This window comes from Primulina eburnea, chromosome 15 (genome assembly GCF_022965805.1).
Source record: "Primulina eburnea isolate SZY01 chromosome 15, ASM2296580v1, whole genome shotgun sequence".
NCBI lineage: Eukaryota > Viridiplantae > Streptophyta > Magnoliopsida > Lamiales > Gesneriaceae > Primulina > Primulina eburnea.
The window spans coordinates 36696000-36719043 of record NC_133115.1 but is presented as its reverse complement, the minus strand read 5'-3'; the positions used below and the strand labels follow the sequence as shown (position 1 = coordinate 36719043).

At 35.6% G+C, this 23044-nt stretch overlaps 3 protein-coding genes across 3 annotated transcripts; 2 read left to right on the top strand and 1 right to left on the bottom strand.

Annotated features, from left to right (window-relative positions):
• The first annotated feature begins 1026 nt into the window (after positions 1 to 1026).
• Positions 1027 to 3105, top strand: LOC140813680 (magnesium-chelatase subunit ChlI, chloroplastic-like). The gene is made up of 3 exons (XM_073172313.1): positions 1027 to 1256; positions 1477 to 1595; positions 1931 to 3105. The coding sequence occupies exons 1-3, from the start codon at positions 1151 to 1153 to the stop codon at positions 2978 to 2980; spliced, it is 1275 nt and encodes a 424-aa protein (XP_073028414.1). The 5' UTR covers positions 1027 to 1150; the 3' UTR covers positions 2981 to 3105.
• A 1699-nt stretch (positions 3106 to 4804) lies between these two features.
• LOC140815707 (pathogenesis-related genes transcriptional activator PTI5-like) lies at positions 4805 to 5272 on the bottom strand. Its single transcript, XM_073174770.1, has one exon. It carries the CDS (start codon positions 5270 to 5272, stop codon positions 4805 to 4807), a length of 468 nt encoding a protein of 155 aa, XP_073030871.1.
• Positions 5273 to 8168: 2896 nt separating this feature from the next.
• LOC140813834 (uncharacterized) lies at positions 8169 to 15260 on the top strand. Its single transcript, XM_073172588.1, is given in 16 exon segments — positions 8169 to 8951; positions 9096 to 9151; positions 9666 to 9724; positions 9868 to 9939; positions 10202 to 10285; positions 10780 to 10887; positions 11036 to 11098; positions 11205 to 11285; positions 11942 to 12007; positions 12594 to 12749; positions 13048 to 13125; positions 13691 to 13729; positions 14189 to 14271; positions 14583 to 14655; positions 14814 to 14921; positions 14923 to 15260. Coding segments are annotated over 16 exon segments (1920 nt in total). The 5' UTR covers positions 8169 to 8226; the 3' UTR covers positions 14992 to 15260.
• The last annotated feature ends 7784 nt before the right edge of the window (positions 15261 to 23044 follow it).

The following is a 23044-nucleotide window of genomic DNA, read 5'->3' as shown; positions in this document are numbered from 1 at the left end:
AGGATCTTAGTAAAGAATAAACCAAAACCAGTTTATATTATAATTTCCAAATAAATATATTTGTCTTCACAACAAAATAACTGAAAAAACGATAGAATTAATGCGGAAGCATTACATCTTAAATTAAATTTAAACTGCAAATCTCGAAAATCACCAGCCCCAAAACTGGTCCGACTCTTCTTCTTCGAGCCGTTAATCCTCAGGCTTATCTGGGAAATGGAGAGTAAGGGACGAGTGATATGGTCGTCACTCAGTAAGTAGGAGTCGTTCGAGCACAACATAATAACATGAATAAATTTCGAAACACATACCATGTACAACATGACTCATATCACATGCATAACATTGACTAGGCACTGAGATTCCTCTACTTTCCATTATTTACTGACATTGTCCCTAATTTTTACTCCTTTAAGGGGGCGTAACCATATAACTGTTATAATCTCACCGTGTAAGAGTCATAAACATGTCATATCGGGATTTTAACTCATATCCAGTTGAATCTTCACAATGCTCATACACACATCATACAATAATTGTATCGAGAATGGAATAGACGAAGAATTTGCACTCGACCAAATTTTCGAAAACGAAAATATGCATAACTAAAAATTAAACTTTAAAACAAGACAAACTTACCTCAGTTTTTGAATGCTAAAAATTAAACTTGAAAACAAGTCAAAACATATTTGCATGTTAAATTAGGATAAATCACCGATATTTCAAATTGAACTAGGACACATAATCGATATTTTCAATTCATCGACAAAAATTTGGCAAAACATCACGACCCAACAACTATGACAAAAGAATTTCACAATATTCTTGCAAAAATATGTAAATGGGTCTCCGAAGACTTATATGAAAGGAAAATAGTTTACGAGAAAACAGGGAGTATTTGAATGAAATTTTTTTTGTTTTGGATATGTGAGTAAATATTTTTTATTAATTTATTCAACAAGAGATATTTTTGTAATTTAATAGGCGAAAATTATTTTTTCAAAGTCATATGAGACCAGAGTGTGACAAAGGAGGAGTCATGGAAATATGATCTTATCCTGACCCAATTAAACCGAACCGGTGACAGACAACACAAATTCACGCCCTAGAGCCACTCTTACAAAAAATCAAAATTGTTCCATTGGTAGACATGGCGGGGCTCGTGGGAATTTCGTCCACCGCTGCAATCTTGACCCCTAGGCCACACTTTTCTGACTCCTCCAAGCCTTCATGTTTCTATCTTCCCACAGCACGAGGTACTGAAAAAAAACCTGTTCTTTATATTCTGGGAATTTGGTGCTTAAGCGATAATGTTGCTGTTTAAAGTTAGTATGGGTCTGGTAAAATTGATACATCCGTGAATTGTAGTGCTTAAAAGTTCAAAGATTGCAAATTTTTAGATGATAGAGAGCAATATTTGTTTTGATTTGTGAAAAGGTATTTTAAAGTTCATTGCTTTTTGTTAATTTGTTGCAGGGCTGAGTTATGGGAAGAAGTTTTGTGGTGGGATTAGTGCTCCCTTCAAGAAAGGGCCCTCTCCATTTCATGTCTCGATTTCTAATGTTGCGACTGCGACTAGTCCTGATCAAGATCAAGTAAAAAAATTTGTTTTGTTTTTATCTTTTCCCCATTAATGAACACAAACGTGAAGTACTTAATTCCATTTTGCTGATAAGGGCAATGGGCTACAAACCTGGAAATGTTGCCTTTATTGACATAAGTCTATATGATTGAGTTGATGAACTGTAATGATGGTGATTGAAAGTTGAAAAAGTTCATAATGTCATATCAATTAAGATAATTGTAGATCATCTGTGCCTGCAGTACTTCAATCTTAAAGTAATACTTTGTTCGGTTCTTATTATGAATACTTGAAGTTAACAAGTTTAATGTGTATAAAGTTGTTCTGCTGTTTGAATTTCTGGTGCAGAAACTTGCTGCTTCAAAGGAGAGCCAGAGACCAGTTTATCCATTTGCAGCTATAGTTGGACAAGAAGAGATGAAACTATGCCTTCTGTTGAATGTGATTGATCCAAAGATAGGAGGTGTGATGATAATGGGTGACAGAGGAACAGGAAAGTCCACAACTGTCAGGTCTTTGGTGGATTTGCTTCCTGAGATTAACGTCATTGCTGGTGATGCATTTAATTCAGACCCAGAGGACCCAGAAGTGCAGGGCCCTGAAGCAAGAGAGAAGAGTTTGCGAGGTGAACAACTCCCTGTTGTGTCGGTCAAAATCAACATGGTTGATTTGCCATTGGGTGCTACAGAAGACAGAGTTTGTGGTACTATTGACATTGAAAAGGCTCTTACTGAAGGTGTGAAGGCATTTGAGCCTGGCCTTCTTGCCAAAGCAAACAGAGGAATTCTCTATGTGGACGAGGTTAATCTTTTGGATGACCATTTAGTAGACGTTCTACTCGATTCTGCTGCGTCGGGTTGGAATACCGTGGAAAGGGAAGGAATCTCAATTTCACACCCTGCCAGGTTTATACTCATTGGCTCTGGGAATCCTGAAGAAGGAGAACTGAGGCCACAGCTTCTTGATCGATTTGGGATGCATGCACAAGTTGGGACTGTGAAGGATGCTGAACTCAGGGTGAAAATCGTTGAGGAAAGAGCACGTTTTGATAGAAATCCTAAAGAATTTCGTGAGACTTACAATGCAGAACAAGAAAAGCTCCAGCAACAAATTTATTCCGCTAGGGAATCCCTGTCGTCTGTAAAAATAGATCACGAAGATAGAGTTAAGATTTCCAAGGTCTGTTCTGAGCTGAATGTTGATGGATTGAGAGGTGACATTGTGACTAACCGGGCAGCAAGAGCCTTGGCTGCTCTCAAAGGACGAGATAAAGTAACTGCAGAGGATATTGCAACTGTCATTCCCAACTGCTTGAGACATCGTCTTAGGAAGGATCCTTTGGAGTCAATTGACTCGGGCTTGCTTGTGATTGAGAAATTTTATGAGGTTTTTAGCTGAGGCGGGCAAATTTCCTCATTTCTCTCAGTTTTGTTTCGTGATTTTAGTACTATTATTATGTTGAGAAAGTGTAAGAAAATGAAGATAGCTGGTGTTTGATGTACTCAGTGCTTCCATCTTGCTCATGTCGCAAGCTGCTCATTTATACTTCAGACATTTTTGCTGCTTACTCTGGGTTCACTATTTCGTACAGGTAATGTCAGCAATGTCAGTGGTTTCCCACCACCCCAAATCCCAGGAGCTAATACAAGAACACCTACTCGATCTACAAGAGTAACTTTGGGTAACATCTTATCTGCCCTGAGTTGTGTTACGAAATGATTTCACTATATGGTAAATACAGATCAAGATAAATCTCTGGTGTGCCAATACTAGAGTGACTTTGCGTAATTGACATTATTTGAATTGGTTTGATGGCGCAAGGATACTATCATCTTTTCCCTTGAGCATGCAACCATGAATAATTCAAAGGAACACAGACTTTGGATTCAATTTTGAACAAACTTTGGATTCAATTTTGAATTTCACCACCTGGTTCTAAATCTGAAGCTCAAGCTGAGACCCATCATCTTCCTTTAACCTTCGACAGAAATGGGGCTGAAAAATCATGGAAAAATAATGAGGTCATTTGTATGATGATGGCATATAAATACCAGTTAAAACAGAGTTACACTAGTGATTTTAATCGATTAACTATGAAAAAATTGCACACTCATGAAAAAAACACAAAAAATACAACACTTCATAAACATTTTCGGCCAAAGCAAGAACATTCTCGGCCTGATACCCCACAGGTATGAGTTATATGAAAAGTCTAATTTCCATACGTTTCGTGTTCCAACACTTCGAGCAGACTAGCAAGTTTACAGTGGTCTTCTGTTTTATGCAAGTTTTAGGCTTATCGTATGTTTTATAAACATGAAATTATGGAAATTTTAGATATATTTTAAAATTGAAAGTTAAAGCCAAACGGTGGAGAGAATATTAGTTATCATTCTAATCATAATTATATTAAGTAGAAGTTCAATAAAACTTTGGAATTCAGATGTAAGGTCTACAGAATATTTTTGGGCGATTTAAAATGGCAACTAATAACACTTCTTTCTGAAGGTAAGAAGCCAAGACTTGGGATTTTGTCTATTTTGTTCTTGTTACATGATTTTAACAATAGAGGATCGGGCCACGTGTTCTCTTTGTTTTCACATATCAATGATTGCCCGGTGACAAAGCAGCTGGACTAAAGCACACTAGACATTGGTTTAACTGGGTTAGCTTTAACAGGATATAGTTTTTTACATGTACCTGAAATCTGAATGAAGATATATGCTTCTGTTTTAATATCATAATCGATTCCTAGAATGTCTACTTTTGAATGGAAAAGGCCAACTTATGTGGTACATTTTTAAATCATTTCAGGAATCCAAATCGTGCAGTCCAAACGTTGTAATTACCATCATAATCTAGTGTTGAGCAATTGATCCCAAATGGATTAAGTTGTATGCAATAAAGGGAGACAGATACATGCTTGAAATGATAATATGAGAATCCTGAGGGATTTCTATTTTCAGATGTTCTTTGTTATTTCTTGGAAAACAATACGTAGCTTGTTTGTTAGTAGAAATATGATAAACTTGGGCCTGAATTTCTGTGAACACATTTTATATAACGCTAGTAATTTATTAACACTTATTTATGGACACACAGCTACAGCACTATTGACCAAGCATGGAGAGAAACACCATCACGCACAAATATGAACCAGAGCAACCATTTACTTACACACAATACATCCAAGATTTAAAACTTCCATCCCAGTGATTGATCTTATTGGCCAACTGTATCGTAAGATTTGATATCTTCTACTTCAAGTTCATGTCGAACAACAGAGCAAGCTTCTGATTTGACCGTACTAGAATTCTGTCGAATATTCCTGTGAATCGACGAAGCAGCCACCATTTCAGCAGGGAAATTAAGCAATGCCTTGGGACCTCGCATTCTGAAAGCTGCTCTATCATAAGCCAACGCAGCTTGTTCTGCTGTTTCAAATGTTCCAAGCCACATCCTCGCACCTTGTCGCGTCGAGTCCCGAATCTCTGCTGCGAATTTCCCCCACGGCCGCCGCCTCACGCCTCTGTAGTGCTTCTTCGTAATTGCATGGGGTGGGCGGAGTGAGTGGCACGTGACACTATCGTCTCTTTGGTGCAGCAGAACAGAGGTGCTGAGTGTGTTTGCTTCATTCAGGACTTCGAGTAATACTGTTTCTTGTGAATCGTTTTCATTTAGAGGCAGCATTTTTTCACTTCGTGGGAGCAAATGATGACAAGAGAAATTTGATTGATTATTCGGGTTCTAAGAGGCTGTTGATTTATTGGAATTTGGGGTTTGAAGGTGTTGATTGTATTGTTTTCTTGACGGGATTGGGTGGGTTTATAGACTTTTAATCTTGTGGAAAAACATTGGATAAAAATGAAGAAGATATAAAGCAGTGGGGACAGGGTACGTGTAGGGTGTGCTCTTCCTTGGATATTACAATTCAATTTGACTAGTATTTATTCTTTGAAAGCGTTCTTATAATATCATAATTCATAATAAACATCAATACAAATATATTATCTTTTAACTTTGTCAGAATTATGTCTGTATCGTAGAATTAGCAAAACATGATGCACGTTATGACGTCACGTGTGGTTTCTGGAGGGGTAGGGGGGGGGGGGTGGGTCCCGTAGATGACAAGTCAAAAATGAAGTCTCCACACGTCACTGCACCTGCCCTTTTCCAAACGTGTTGTGGAAGAAAAATGGAGACCCCAAATTTCACGTGTTTGAACCATGGAAAGATGCATTTGGCAAACACAGAAAAAACAAGTGGGAATATCCACTTCCTCCGTGACATATGCAGCTTCTTGGAAACTATAGTATTTTGTGCATGTAGTACATGATTCACATTAAATTTTATTTAATATATAATATATATGAATATTTATAACTAATAAAGCTCTAGCTTCGAATTTTATAGATAACTAGCATTTCACGCTCGCGATAATTTGCATGCACTAGTATTTTATATAATTATTATTTTTTTAATCTTTAAGTTATTTATTATTATGAACACATTTAGTTATTTTTAGATTAAAAGTAGTTACTCTAAAAGATTCGTATATTATCATATAGTATAGAGAAAGAAGATACATACAGAACCAACAAAATTATTACCTTTGTCCTTTCTCTTGCTTAATATTTATAAGTTGGTGGGTCAGGTAATTCTACATTGGGGATTAAATGTTTCTATCAGTCGAGGGTGTGGACTTTGTAAATGTGGGGGGCTGGGACTATATTTAAATTTGCAGAAAAAATACCCACACATGTGTGTGCGTGTGTGTATATATACTCGATCATTATATGTGCCATTTTTATCCCTCGTGCAAAAACTGAATAGACTTGGATTACTTAATCTGCCTCACAACAGAACGAGAAATATGAGAATCTAGACAGACTTAAGATCTAAGTAGTGTTTGCCAGCATATGATTCATCGAGTTTAGTTGATGAATCTCTGTACCATGCAGATTCCCAGTATTGTTGACATCGAAACCATTTATCGTTAAAATATAAAAAGAAGCATGTACTTGTTGGGCCGTCGGAATCAGGAGGCAAATCAGACATTCTCTGACTACTTTCAGGTGGCGATTGTTGAAGAGAAATATTGTCCATCTCCAACCGCTTATATATGTGTCATCTATTGATCGAGCCGCAACGTGATCGGATTTTGACACGAAATTCGCAAATTTTGTTTCACGTTATTTCCTTCCGTTTTTTTGACGATCTGGATCGATTTCTGGCTGATTGTTGATCGGAAAAAGTAATGCAGTGGTCGGCCGAGACAAGGCGATAGTGGGTCATGTCCGGAGTCTGGTATGGTTGGGGAGGATCTGACGACGCTTTTCGTGTTTAGGGTTAGGGTTTGGTGATATGATTTGATGATTTTTGGTTGAATTTAAGGTCTTGTTTGGTTGTTCAATTTTGAACCAAATTTTGAAATGCATGATTTTGACATTTTATCAAATTTTGACTTTCGCAATCCTTATATGTGAAATTAAATTCGACTATTTCAAAATTTAATTGCATGAAATAAAATTAATATATTATTCATTATCATTTTTTGTTCATTTCAATAAAATATTCAGATAAATAATTATGATGTGTAAATATTTTATTTCTTACATATCGGTCTCTGTATTTTTTATTTGACTAAATTAAAGTAAATTAAATTTTTTTGTGAAAATTTAAGTTAAATCAATATCATATCTCAAATAGGTTAAATATAAATTAAATATTAATAAAATGATTTTTGATATATGTAGATGTTGTTAAAACTCAAAATAAATCATGTTTCAATATGTGAAAAATAGTCGGCCCATAGTAAGACAATTTTTTGACCAAATTGCAAACACAATAGATTATTTTAAAGTGTATCTAGATCTATGTGAAAAATAAACGGCCAAAAAAATATTATTTTCAGGCCAAAATTTTTAGATATAATATATCTTCTTCAAGTGCATTTATATCTATGCGAAAAACAAAAAGAAAAAAACTATTTTTTGACCAAATTACAGACTTAATAAGTGAAAAAAAAGAAAACAAATTTATTTATATTTATGTGAAAAATAATCGACCCAAAAGAAGATTATTGGTGTCAGATTGTAAACATCATATGATATTAAATTGTAGTAAATTTATGCGAAAAATGATCAGCCCAAAGAAATGTCATTTTCTGGCCAAATTTTACACAATATATAGTATTAAATATACGATAATTTTGAATTTATCTATGCATGCAATTTTTGGTCCAAAAAAATGCATATTTTTTACCGGATTTATTATAAGTATTTAATAATCATGATATTTAATTGTACCACTTACAACACTACAACCAAATGTTGAAAAAAAAATATTTTCTAAATAAAAAAATGTCTAAACTTTGCTACAACCAAATATTGAAAAAACAAAATATTTTCTAAATAAAAAAATGTCTAAACTTTGCTAAAAAGCAGAAGTTTGATTTATTGAAAATGTTTATGGTTATATGAGATTGATTATTATTATTTTTTATTTTATTTTTTTGAAAGTAGATGATGAATTATTATTATAATTATAATTATTATTATTGTGATTAATTTTGCTCTGCGGTTTTAAAATTTCCAGGGTCCTAAATTCCCAAATGATAACCTGAAACTCCGTTCTCTCCTGTTATGCAAGCTCCGAACATGCGTGCATTTCGATTCCTCAACCCCTACAAGAATCTCCACACTATAACATTCTTGAACTATAGCCATCGTATCTACTGCAAATCCCATAATCCCCGCAAAATCCATTCCACTCCCCATCGCAGGTCTCCCGATGAATCTGCCGCTGCCCGCTGGTCCGCGTTCCCTGATCCACCGCCGCCTGTTGACGCAGCATCAACGACCGCTGCCCGCTGGTCCGCGTTCCCTGTTCCACCGCCGCCTGTTGACTCAGCATCAACGAGAAAATCCACCGTGCAAACTGTTTACGACCCTACCAGCGGCCGTGTAACCACTACACGAGAAGTGAGTGACGGCAAAGAAGCTAATTCTGATGGAGGACCCATCTACAATGCATCCAGTGTAGAACAGGGGAGTAGAATATACGGTGATGTTATAGGGAGTAGTAGTGTTAGAGGCAGCATCAAGAAGAAGGGAAAGAGTAGAAGTGTCTATGTTTGTGAGGACTGTGGATATTCCGATGGTCAGTGGTGGGGCACGTGCAAACAGTGCGAAAAAGTGGGTACAATGAAGCGATTCTCCACAGAGGATGTGGAGAGGAAACTGAGTGGGACGGAAGTGTCTGAAAAGATGGTAAGAACCTTGTTGCCGAAGGAGCTGGGTGCTCCAACCCCTATTAAGCTCACAGATGTGTATAGTCGGATTAATGTCTTGGATTGGCGTATACCTTTGTAAGTAGGAAAATACTTGCATCTAAAAGGATTGATATCAGATTCTATATAGTATTGCCTGCAGTTTCACTTGTAGTTTGTTTTCTCCATCAAAACACCACAAGCACATGGCTTTACGTGATATTGTTTATCCTAACTATTCAGGCCAGGACCATTTGGAGCTGAAGTGGGGAGGGTTCTTGGGGGAGGTCTGGTTCCAGGTATTCCTGTTTTTTTCTTTCCTTTTAAGGTGTTCTCTCAAGGTAAACTTGAATCATCAAATAGTTTGAGAGCGACTAGTTAGTCGACAACATTTTTAAGTCAATATTAAGTAGCAGCACGACCTTTGCCTTTAAAGAAATTCTCAGCAGTTCCAAAACGGCTTCCAGATTGAGAGCGGCGATATTGCATTTAAACTTATACATTTTTTAGAGCTAGAAATTATGGGCTTCTTTCTCCAACAGATGTAAAATAGATATTGTAGCTATTTATCCGACCTGCATTGCATCATATAAATCCTCCTTGAGTGCAGAAACTAAACTTAGATGGTTTCAAGGCCTGAGGAATAGTTGAGAACCCACATGAAAGTTATAGCACATCAATCGGTCACTGTCATGCTTATTTCTCAGTTCACATTCTACCACTAACTTGTAGTATCTGTTCCAACCCTGTCTCTGCTCCTATGATTTGTTCATTTCTGGTACATTTTAAAACTTTTAGCATTTTGGCGTACAGGTTCTCTAGTGTTAGTGGGTGGTGATCCTGGTGTTGGTAAAAGCACACTACTGTTGCAGGTACTTCTTTTGTGTAAATGATGTGCAATACAATTTCAATATTTTTCTTTAATGTTGAATAGATAATAATCGACTGCAACATCTATGCTTGATTGCTTCTGTGGTATCTAATGTGACATCGCATTTTACTCTGTGAATGTAAGATTGCAGATTTAATTGCACTAGGAAATGGAACCGATGATCCAGCTAGAGTTATTTATGTATCTGGTGAAGAGGTATTTTTTTAATTACTTTATGCTTGATGTCAGTTCTCGTATGGTTTTATTGTTTATAAACATTGGATAACCTTGCATGCTGCGAACATATTTTTCCATTTTGTTGAAATATTCTTCCTAATGTATGTTTTATCGAATGTCAGTCACATTCGATCTTAGCCCGGTGTTTTCTTTGTCCTTGACACATGATCAAGCTAAACATCGGGATTCAAGTATGATTTGGAATCTTTTTCAGATGTGTTGATATGTCTTTCTATGACAGAGTGTTGAGCAAATTGGAACCAGAGCTGACCGTTTGAGCATTGGGACTGGAGAAATTTTTCTGCATTCAAGTACTGATATTGAGGTTTGCATCATTAAAGTGCTATACATCATGCCTAACAATTTAGTTTACAGATGTATAAAACCACTCTTTCCTTTTGCCTTGACTAATACTCTTTTTACCTTGTGGAGTTACAAGTAGGTCCTAGGATTACTTGACACAAAAATAGGATTACTTGACACAAGATTTTTGGTATAGTCGAGCATGAAGGGAGAATTTTGAGAGTTTTGAACGGTCAAAATGCTAAAAGTTAATGCATAGTTAGATAAATGATCTAATCGTTGGATGTTTGAAAATCTGCATGTTTTGGAAAGCATTTTTTAGGGGGGGGGGGGGGGGGGGTGGGGTTGGGTGGGGTTGTTAAACATTAAGTTGTATGCATTGTTCTTATAGAACATGACAGGGAATGCTTTGGGTTTGCTGTGCATAAATAGTTATCATTGAGAAAACAATCTTAGGAGACATCATTCATCATCTCACCGTGTCTAATAGCTCATAAGTTTTTTGCCATTTGACAGGATATTTTAGAGCAGGCTCAGCGTCTTTCCCCGAAGGCAATCATCATTGATTCTATTCAGACAGTCTATCTGAGTGGAGTGACCGGAAATGCTGGAGGTGACACGCAGGTATTGAACCTTCTGAGTCTTTTATCCACCCCAAGATTTTTGTGAAGAAACACTATGAATTGAATTTTGTGGAATAATTATAAAATAGTCTTTTGTGTGTGGTTTCTTCAAAATAAGAATGTTGTAACAATAAACTGGCAATCGGCAGGTAAAAGAATGCACGTCTGCGTTACTTCGTTTTGCTAAGAGGACAAACATACCAATACTTTTGGTTAGTAAGAGTTCAAATAATGGTGATTTTTGCTAAATATATAGATAGTAAGTCATTGAGACACTACCTTGGCTGATATTGTGGCTATGCTTCATGCTTATTGCAGATTGGACATGTGACGAAAACTGGAGATATAGCTGGACCTCGTGTATTGGAGCACATTGTGGATGTTGTTTTATATATGGAAGTTGGTACCTTGTTGAGTTTCTTTCTTGAAGCAATTAGATTGTTTCTTGTTGTGTTGTCTTGATGTTTGCTTATTTAGTTATACCATGTGGACTATCAGATGTTTCTTGTATCGATATTTTTAAAACTATTTCAAATTTGTTTTTTTTTTTTACTTGCAAACATATAGATGATCTGTAAGGTGATTTATTATAAGAAATGGTAATGATGATATACAACTTTTATTGCAGCAAAATTGAAAATGAAATGACACATTTTGATTTGTAAACCTAGTAATTTTGCCCTTGTCCCCAAATAAGTTTCTGCTGTGATGATGGAATGATTTTAAGAGCAGTAAGTGATGTTTTGTTGGCTCGTTGATTTGGGCATTCTTCTACTAGAGAAATGCTAACAGATTTTGGAGCTTTTGTGGAAGTACTCCAGAATATTAAGTTTCTCTGGCGCAGAAGTTACTGTTTTGTGAATAAGCAGCAATAATGCTTGTAAATAATCATTTTGTTTCTCTGATCACCGTCCACCTTTCTTAAACTCGATGGCTCACTGCAAATGTAAAACATTTCCCCTTCTACCTGCTCTTCCATGTGTTACCTTTTCATTATTATATATGGTGTGAAACAAATTATTTATCATTGAAGCTGTATTGTCGTGTGATGTCAGGGTGAGAAACTTTCATCACATCGAATGCTTCGATCAGTAAAGAATCGATTTGGCTCCACGGATGAGGTACTTCATCAGTTCATTGTATACCATTATGCTTAATTTTTATTCGCCTATCTTTTTTAGTTTCAACTATAGATATTTATGTGAATACGATAATAAATTCTGTCTTATTCACAGTGAGACCAAAAAGATTCATCTGTGAAAGTATCACCTGAATATTCATTCAAAATTTCTTTTAAAACATTGTTGATTGTTCACATATTGACATTATTGTCTCGGATCATCCTTATTTTTTTAATTAAAAATTTTCTTTGTTCGTTAGGATTCTCTTGAATTTTTGCTGAAGGAGTGATGGTCGATTCTTGCATCAGTTTGAGTTTATGCACCCGCACCCAGGCCATATTTTTCACTGTTTATTCACACGTATGTAAGATATATGGATAAGAATTTACCTTGAGATAAACGTGCAAAACAATAAGAATATCTAATAAATGTTGAATCTGGAATGTTCACCTGTGAATTTAAATGCATTTGTGTAATTGGGTGTGTGATGCTGCCAAGTGATCTTGTGTAATTGGGTGTGTGATGCTGCCAAGTGATCAAGGCACGTCTATACAATCTTGACAAAAGAGTGGTAATTTTCTTGCAGCTTGGAGTTTTTAAAATGTCACAGGCTGGGTTGCAAGGTGTTTCAAATCCAAGTGAGATGTACTTAAGTGAGCAGCACTCTGTTTCAGATTATTTGGCTGGATTGGCTGTCACTGTAATAGTGGATGGATCTCGTGCATTTCTCATTGAAGTTCAGGTACTGTACAACTTGTGTTTATCATCGAGCCTATTTTTGGCATGGCTGAGTTAGATTGTTTTTTCCTGGAAAGTTTTAGTTCTTCACTATCCGCTCCTTTGCCTTGAAATTTTGGTATTGCTTTATGACTTATGGATAGCTAATTTGTTGCTTAGTGATCACGAGGGTTCATGTTCATCTGAAGTAGGACAGCAGAACATGAGATTGTAGAATGCATATGGTTTTTCTGAAATGGTATTGATAAAAACATCCGTTTTACGTGCTTCATTCATTATATTTATTTGTTATATCTCTGTAGGCATTATGTGTGGCTAGCTCATCATATGTGAGACACGTAAATGGTGTTCAAGCTAGCAAAGCTGACATGATTATCTCCGTAAGTGGTTTTCTCTTTTGGTTTATTCAGTTCGTGCTTCCAGTGGAGGTGGAGCTTTGTCTTGTGATTCGTGATTCCTTGTTATGTAGAGGATGATATTCATAAACAAAATATTTCTTCGTTTGATCCAGCTTAACATCATCTGCTACTTACCAGCTATGCTTTGGGCTCCAGTTGTGGTCCTCTCTTCATATAAAACATCAAATTACCTCTTAAAATAATGTCAAACATGTTATTAAGTTGAAAATGCGACATCTTCTCTTACCACTTCCGGAAGATGCTGTTTTTCTACTCAAATTAATTGGAATGTTCTAACTTTTGGATTTGATAATGTTATTCATCTTTTATGGAGAATTGGCTTTAATCGCTGACATAGATCGAGTTGAAGTTATTTGATTGTATATTATTTTTTTTTATTTTCTTTTACTTGGCGACGGAAGTACAACATTCCGCATATGGTTGCCTTTTGTAGCAAAATTTGAGCTTTGATTTCGTGAGAATTGCTTATCTAGCCTCCTTTTCTGAAACAGTATTTTAATGATCCCACCTACATTTGCTGGTGCAGGTCATCATAAAGCAAGCTGGTCTGAAGCTACAGGAGAATGTAATGATTGTTACTCGCATAATTTGAATGTTTACATCTCTTCTTCTGACATAGCTCAGTCCTAACTCGCATTTAAATACTCTTTCTTCATTCTGTTTTCCTTTTTTTAATGATGCACAATATTTGAGTAAATATAACTAAAACGCAAAGCAAGAAAAAAATTTACTTGATTGTGTTGGTGATTTATTTTTTTTGGCTCATGCAACCGGAAACAATAGCATAAGAGAATGAATAGCAAAACATCGACTCGTATTTATATTTGTAGGAAAAGTATGAACTATTGCCATTAAGATTCTAATGATACACATAAATTGTTACCTACATGTTGGTTTACTTGCTCATAATTATTTGGGTTTGTTTTATATATGTAATTTTGAAAAGATTCACCTTGAATCATGGTTTAATTACTGGCAGCACATCTATGTTATGTTATATAGTTTCGTCTCGTTGTGTTTGCAGGGAATATTTGTTAACGTTGTCAGTGGAATGAACTTGACAGAGACAGCCGGGGATCTCGCAATAGCAGCTGCAATTTGCAGTAGGCATGGATTTTATAACTATTGATTTCAATATTTTTCCTATTTGTCGTTATTGCTGGGCAAACAAGTTATAATGACAAATATGTGTTTTTCGCATTTATGTAATTCTCAAATGAAACTAATGGACATTCTTGAATATCGGTCATGTTGTCATGAAATATGGACGATATTCCTGATATTTGTACTATGGTGCTAGAATTAACCGTTTCTAGCAGTATGATTTTCAGAAAAGTTTTAATAGCTAAATCATTTGCATGAATATAAATGCCTCAGTTTTTGCTATATTTAACTAGACTGATTACCTTGCCCTGTAGTTTCTTGGAATTCCCTATTCCTAATGGCATAGCATTCATTGGGGAAGTCGGTCTTGCTGGCGAGCTGCGCCTGGTACGTGCATTTCTTGATTACATTTAAAATTTAGAAACATAGTCACAAGTGATTTTCATGTAAACACTTTATCTGCAGAGTTGGACTGGAAATTGTTGTATTTTTTTGCTAAAACAAGGGGCACCATAAACAATATTGATATTTCTTTAATTTTTTAGGTACCACAACTGGAAAAAAGGGTCATCACCTTAGCGAAGTTGGGATATAAGAAGTGTGTTATCCCGAAATTTGCCGAGAAATCTCTCTCAGGCACTCAGCTTCAGGGATATGGAACTATTGGGGTGTGACAATTTGAAAGAGATGATCAACACCGTGTTCCGAAGTAGCTCGTCTTGATAATTGACTGCCAAATACGTAGTTGTTCGTTAAATATAAACATCGCCTTGATATTGACTGCCTAATATGTAGTTGTGTAGATTGTATTATCAGCCAGTATTTTTGTTCAACACCAACAGGCTTAGTTAGGTTAACTATTTCGTTCATTCCCTTTAGTAAGGCAGTGTGAGGAGGCTTGTAATGTACTTCAACATAGTTTGGATGCCAACCACGGTGCCATGTATTTTTTTGTTTTATTTATATTAATATCGTTGTTTTAATATTTCTAACAATAATTTGTAGATTTTCCAAAATAAATATTTGATGTGTAAAAATAATCTGAAACACGTGAAATTACATTTTACACTAAAATTTATGTATGCACATGTATCATGTGCTAATTCCCCATGTAATTAGGAAAAGTGAAATTATATAAAACCGAGTAAATATTTTATCTGAACGATACGAAGAAGAAGATTTCCACAGGGAAAGGAACGGGCCAGAAGCCACTCTTGCCTCATGCCACAGATAATATGCATGTTCAAAAGGACACCAACGATGTTTCTGTTATGGTATTTGTGATTAGCCTTTAATGTAGGAATATTTAGTGACCTTCAGTATTTTGTGGACGTCACTCATCAAGAAGATCATAATCTCTTCGATTTTGAATTGCCAATAATTTCACCAATTTTTCTCAACTCGCTGATTTCCCGTTATTCTGATCAACTTTGTTTGAAGCTGAGATTTCTTGGTTCTTGTCTTTTTTCAGTTTTTTCTTTGATTAAATATTCGTCATATCCAGAATGGCGGGTACGGTTTACCTGAAAACCAACCGCTTTGAGGTTAAGCTCGAAGCCATCACGTTCAAAACAAAAGATTTTGAATCTTTATGCAAAATGGACTTCCTCTTCCCCGAAGGAAAGATCTGGGACCGTCCCCCTATTGTTGGGCTCGACGTGATGCGCCACCCTCGGGATCCATCTGTTCTATTGGTTTTGTTGTGTTTTGGTGTTGGTTGTGTTATTCTTAGGTTCAAGTCCGGGGAGGCATTGCCTGTTCGTATCAGAAATTTTCTTTCGGACAAAAGAATCCATTTTGTTGGATTCGGGATCCCTGAGAAGAAAGATTTGTTTCCATTTCAAGAACTGGGATTAACAAAATGTGAAGTGGACATTGGTTCTCTAGCTGCAAGAATTTTGAAGGACACCAAATATAAGAGATGGGAATTATCCGAGTTGGCCCGTAAAATTCTTGGAATCAAGAGAATGGTCGGCCTGACGGATGCAACGTCGTTTGAGAGGCACGAGCATATCAAATGTGCAATCTGCCAGCTCTTCATTACCAGCGTCATTGCCATGGGGTTAATGGGTGCAAGTGATAAGAAAAAACTGGATGATTCTCCGAAGAAAAGCTCGTTTTTCAAGAATTTGAATTCCCTCCATCTTTTAGCCGAAGGATTGTTCAAACTACCTAAAAGCAAGAAAAAAAGCCAATCGCATAATCATTCTAAAATTGAAGAAGTGGAGCATATGCTTGGAGACAACGTTCTCGAACATCCCGAATTTAGAGACATCCCTTTTCTCATCCATGATATTGGAGATGATTCGTCTCATAATAAGTTTAAAATGAACTCCTCTGATCTTTTAAAGAAAGAATCTTCTGATGATTTAAACGAGGCATTTTGTGCCACCAACTCAAGGTTAAAAGGAATCTTGAAGTGCCCCGCGGCGGATTTGCAATGCAACTCATCCCCACCCAAAATGTTATCCACTTCATCGACTTCAAACGATCTAACAGACTCACAACGACGGTTAAAAAGGGCCAATTCCAAAGGGTGCAATGTCTCCTTCAAGTGACGTTAGATTTCTTGGTGTGTAGCAAAGGTTGTTTGTTTTCTATGTACAAATCCTGTCCAGTTTCTTCAGGTCTCTTAAGTAGGATCCTAGCAATTGAAAAAGGGAATTCTAGTTAAAGGATTGTGTTTATTTTTCAATCTCTCTTTTTCTTTTTGGTGGGTGGTAAGGAATGGTTAAAAACAAATGCAGGTGGGCTGTTAACATAGCTTGGCTTCTTTACGAGCCCAAAAAAGAGGAAAACTGCTGAATTCTCCCACAAGTTTGGGCTTTGTTCAGGAAGATTTTTATAAAAAAACACACAAAACACACACATCCTATATTTCAAAATTTTGATCGGACCAACAAAAGTAAAATGGAAAAATACCTTACACAAACATGTAAGAACTAAGTAATAGTTTCAACATTATAAGTATTTTTTCTCGATAAATAAAAAAATCATCAAGTAATATGATTGCAGATTGCCTGTGTAAGACAAAATCTTTTCCTAACCCTTGTGTCACTATCCCACGACATTATTATTCTCAAAATATTTTAAACCTATGTATTAATAAAAATAATATCAGAAAAGTTTGAGTTTCAAAAATTGACAACAAAATTATACTGATTCGGTTGCATTAAGAAGAACAGAAAAGCAGCAGAAATCCAACATAATGTTAAATAGTTTCATGATTTATTACTGTCCCATCTCAAAAAAAGTACACCGTAGCACAGCCTATATTTACAGTCAGTAAATAAAGGACGTTGGTAGTCTATTCTGAGGTCAAATGAATCAGACCAACCTGACAGATTTACTTTTAATTTATGCACACAGTGTACAAACAGATTTTTCAACCTTGTACATCAACACACGCTGATTAAAAGGCATTTACCGCACAATTATCAAACTTATACGTTTAAGGGGTGCACCGTCGTCAAACGAGACAGATTCTACGTATTGTTTCTTAAAATGAATTGTTCGAGAATCTTTTTTTAATTTTATATATATATGACGCTTAATCTGTCACTCTACTCTACAGATTTACCCAAGATTTCTTTAGTACGACAAAACACCCTTTTCTTATTCTTCTAAATACCTTGTAACTTTCTAATTTAATTTTGGAGAAAAATGAAGCTTTGGCGAGAATGGTATTTTCTTTGATAAAAAAGAAAAAGAAAAGAGAAATGTATTTTCACTCCATAAAGAAGGAAATGTTTATTCTCCATTTTCAATTTGAAAGAAATTAATCAAAACTTGTGGAAATGAGAAGCTACATATCTTCTAATAGTTTAGCTCCCTATAATAACATCATAATAATATGATATAATAAGTGGTGCAATTGAGTTCAGGTAGAAAAAATTTTAAAATACTTGAACTCGAAATCAAGATCGACTCGAATTGACTCGAATATTAATTTGAAGCTCGAGCTTTATTCAGTAATGTATCGAGTTAGTTGGAAAAACCCTATTCAGATTTTGTTTTATTTTTAATTAAATAAATAAATTATAAATATATATGCAATCAAGTAGCTATATATATATATATATATATATATATATATATATATATATATATATAAATCGAATCTTTCTAAGCCACTCAACGACTCATTATATACTTGGGGTTATACTCGATTATAGACTCGATACACTAGTTATAATTTTGAATTTGCATAAAATATCAATTAGTAAAATGTATATGGTTAATTTCTTAAATGAACATTGTTTTTTCATTAATTAAATATTTTGTTTTTGAAACATCGCACAATTTGTGGCAAAAGTTTTTCTTTTTAATATTTATTAAACATCATTTCTATCAAAATAATTTTAAAATAATAATATATTACGTAAATATCTTACATAATATTTGTATGTTTTATACATGTAATGCATGTGTCTCGATGACTAGTTGAAATAATTTAAGTAAAAAAAAAACTTTTATAAGGCGGTCTAATAATTCAATTTTACGAGAAAGATATCCTATTTAAGTTATCAATAAAAAATATAACTTTTTATTTCAAAAATATTGTTTATTATTATAAATATGATTATTGTTGAATCGTTTCATAGAAGAAAAAAAAGCATGTTAATTAAACAGTAAGATATATATGTATGAACTCGATAATTGAATCTCTTATTGATGTGTAATAAAATATGTAAACAAAATTGGTCCGACAAACTGGAAGTGTGCATTTATCGTCCCACACAAACATAAAAAGAAATGATTGGCGGAAATTATTAAGATTTAATTCAGCAAAAGTAGCTAATTAAGATATGAAATTCTTGAGGCCACGTGTTGATGATTTTATCAAATATTTTCCACTTCAATGCATAACCTCTACAAACATTTTAATACTTCTTTTATTTGCAATAAAAACTTATTCTATTTCAGTGCAAAACGTCTCATATTTATAGTAAATTTTTTTTATAAATATTATACATTTTATTAATTAAAAAAGATATTAGTCAATCGATAAATTAATAATTTGTTGTTTTTAATTTTTTTTGTTTCAGTAAACATAAATTTAATTATATAAAAGTTATTGTGTTTATCAATTTCCATATCATTTTATTTGAATTAATATATATTAAAATCTTTTGTGTGTGTGTGTGTGTGTGTGTCTGTATATATATATATATATATATATATATATATATATATATATATATATATATATATATATATATATGTAGTTGAAGTTTATTGTTTTTATTAATTAAATAATATTCAATATCAACTAATCAAATAAAATTTATAGCATAAAAAAACAACAATATAATTAAATTTCATGGAAAAACAAACAATATAATCATATTTTACTAAATTTTTCTAATTATATTTATAATATTATAGAATTATTAATGTATGATATTGGCTGTAGTATATATAGTTTTATGCACGACGAGTCTTCCGAAAAATTATTGTCATATTAATTTATTGAAATTATTGATTTAACATATTGTTTAAAGTCGAGACCGAGAGAAAATATGATTTTAGAGTAATCATTAATTTATCGAATATTAATTTATCGAGGTTTTACTGTTCTTTGAAAAATGATTCGTGTTGTTTGGTAGAGGAAGATTGTGTTCGATTGTGGATATATTTAAGATCATTTTTCCTTCTCAGGAAATTTTAGTTAATAAAAATGGTAACAATGGGGAAATTTAATGCAAAGATTTAAAATACCAGCATTCAAACTTAAATTACATTTATTTTTTTTTTTATTTTTTAACATTTAAATTACATTGACTCAAATTTCTTCATAAAATTATTGGTGCATATTTATATATTATTATTTAAAATGTACTGGAATTCGTGTCGAGTTCCAATTTGTTGGATTCGAAAATAATAAATGAGATATTTATGGTCGTGAGCACTGGAGACCGTAAAATATGTCGTCGTTGCGTGGATTTCAGAAGGTGGGACATCCAATAAGATTTTATTTTATACCGAAGAAAGATCGGCAGTTTTGTGACCGTACGATCCACACAAATCGATGGCTATTAATCCTTTTCAGTAGCCGACATCGATCTGTTCTGAAAACGACCGGTCTAGTTCCTTTTGGCAACTTTCTCATTCCTTTGCCACGTCTTGCTTTCATTATTTTTAAAGCCTTTATATGTATAAATAATTCTTTTGCTTGGATATTTAACTGATTTGAGTATCGAAGTGATTACGTCGAAAAATTCTTTGGATAACTCCTAAAATTTATCGTTTTCAAGTGTGTAGACCATTTAGCTTGTGGTCATTTTACCCGGTCAGCAACATTCACAGGGGAAGGAATGCATATCTATCTGAGAAATTGTCCATCAAGCTCACTCAATTTCTCTGAGAAAACATAAATACTAGAAAACATAATATATCTATATTATTCCAAAAATCCTCTTTAGTGGAATTTCAGATCTCTAAATCTATATCACTATATGTATTCAGAATAAATATATATTGATGATACCCCAATATGTCCCGGGCAGTTGATCCCGGGAATGCTAGGGTCATGGGTCAGGCCCATGAGCGATGCCCGGGTCAGGACAGCCCATCTCTCGAGTGGTTGATTCAGGACATAGCACCAGAGTTCTGGTATGACTTCTCTTCTGACATCTCGAAGCGAGGGAGGCATTTAATGATGTTGAAATACACGCGGCCGACCTATTAACATTAATGTGACTGGACAGATGGGATATGATCAATACATGATTTGACATGTCAGAACAATAGGGTATAATCAGCCGCCCTAGTATATTTAATGCGCACGTCCCAAAAAACGAGGTCATCATTATTTCCTCCACTATAAATACCAGGTTTTGCATTTATTCCTGCATTCAGATATTAATGAACATTTAACACACTCATTTATTGCACACCAATATCACAGCCATCACTTGGCTACATTGGTTTCTTGTTTGAGTACCCTGCTGACTTAAGCATCGGAGTGGCCACGCCGGGGACCCCCTCCGGCGCCCATTCACGTGGTTGTTTTTCTTATTGGCAGATCTTTCAAAGGTCAACGAAGAATCTTCTTCCCAGTCCGCCGTCTTAGCTCATATTTCTTCCCGTATTCTTGATAGCTTACCTGGTAGAGTTACCGACCCGACTCCACTGTTCGACCCGGGTGGCATCATTGGCGCCGTCTGTGGGAAATCTGAGTCCTAAGACGTGGATATGGCTCCTACTAGGAGAGCAAACCAAGACGCCTCTCGAGCCCCAGAGGAAAACAATACACGTCTCTCTGGCGCAGGTGGTCCCCCCCCTAATGATCCTCAACCCACCATTCATTTGACTCCCGAAGAATTGAAGAAAATCATAACCGATGCTGTCAACATGGCTAACGCCAAAAAGGCTGCTTCTCACCAGGCCAGTCAGCATGAACAGCAGCGTAAGCAAGCACAAGAGGAAGAGAGAAGGGAAGGGGAAAGAACACCAGGAAGAAGCCCGGGAAGGGGAAGTACACTTTGTGACGGAAGAAGAGCAAGAATCGGTGGAGATCGAGTCGGGAAAGACTATCCGGATAGCTCGGGACATCTGCGCCACCACCCGGGTAAAACTCTTGCAATGTTTAAAAACTAATGCCGATATCTTTGCTTGGTCTCAGCAGGAACTGACCGGGATCTCGCCCCAAGTGGCCGAGCATAGACTAAATATCCTCCCAGGGTCCCGGCCAATTAAGCAAAAAAAGCGACATTTCGGCCCGGAGAAAGATAAAATAATTGAAAAACAGGTCGAAGCATTGCTGAGGGCTGGACAAATTAGGGAAGTCCATTTCCCTTCTTGGCTATCGAATGTAGTTCTCGTCCCAAAGTCTGCTGGGAAATGGAGAATGTGCGTAGATTTCAGAGATCTGAATAAAGCTTGCCCGAAGGATTGTTACCCACTCCCTCGGATTGATCAGCTAGTCGATTCCACTTCTGGGTGTGAAATCTTGAGTTTTTTGGATGCATATCAGGGATATCATCAGATCCCTTTAGCTACAGAAGATCAAGACAAAGCTAGTTTCGTCACGTCTGGGGGAACTTTCTGCTATGTTGTAATGCCTTTTGGACTAAAAAATGCAGGGGCTACATATCAACGACTGATGAATCTTGTCTTTCAAAAACAGATAGGCCGAAATATTGAAGTATATGTGGATGACATTTTGATTAAAACCCGAGAAGTCGCCCATTTCATCGATGATCTGATCGAAACCTTCGCCACTTTGAAGCAGTATAGGATAAAACTTAACCCGGCCAAATGTGTGTTTGGGGTTAAGAGTGGCAAATTCTTGGGGTTCATGGTCACGGATCGAGGAATCGAAGTCAACCCAGAAAAAATCAGGGCCATCATGGATATGCCCTCTCCTCAGTCGGTTCGAGATGTGCAAAAACTGACAGGGAAAATTGCAGCTTTATCACGCTTCATTTCCCGATCTGCACACCGTAGCTATCCTTTCTTTCAAGTTCTGAGGAAAGCACAGAAATTCGGCTGGGATGATAACTGCGAGCAGGCCTTTCAAAATTTGAAAAAACACTTGGCTGAATTGCCTGTCTTAGCAAAACCCGAGCCCGGAGAAAAATTGTGGGTCTATCTCTCAGCCACCGAAATTGCTGTTAGTTCCGTGCTCGTCAAGGAAGAAGGGACCGATCAGAAGCCTGTCTACTATGTCAGTCACGCCCTTCGCGGAGCCGAAATGAGATACAGTGAATTAGAAAAGATTGCTCTAGCTTTGGTAATGACTGCTCGAAAGTTGAGACCGTATTTCCTATCA

What these genes read in the sequence shown, in the direction of transcription:
- LOC140815707 (XM_073174770.1), bottom strand. Translation starts at nt 5,272, where the DNA reads ATGCTGCCTCTAAATGAAAACGATTCACAAGAAACAGTATTACTCGAA.
- LOC140813680 (XM_073172313.1), top strand. Translation starts at nt 1,151, where the DNA reads ATGGCGGGGCTCGTGGGAATTTCGTCCACCGCTGCAATCTTGACCCCT. An exon ending in CTATCTTCCCACAGCACGAG is followed by an intron (nt 1,257 to 1,476) that starts GTACTGAAAAAA and finishes AATTTGTTGCAG; the next exon opens with GGCTGAGTTATGGGAAGAAG. An exon ending in CTAGTCCTGATCAAGATCAA is followed by an intron (nt 1,596 to 1,930) that starts GTAAAAAAATTT and finishes TTTCTGGTGCAG; the next exon opens with AAACTTGCTGCTTCAAAGGA.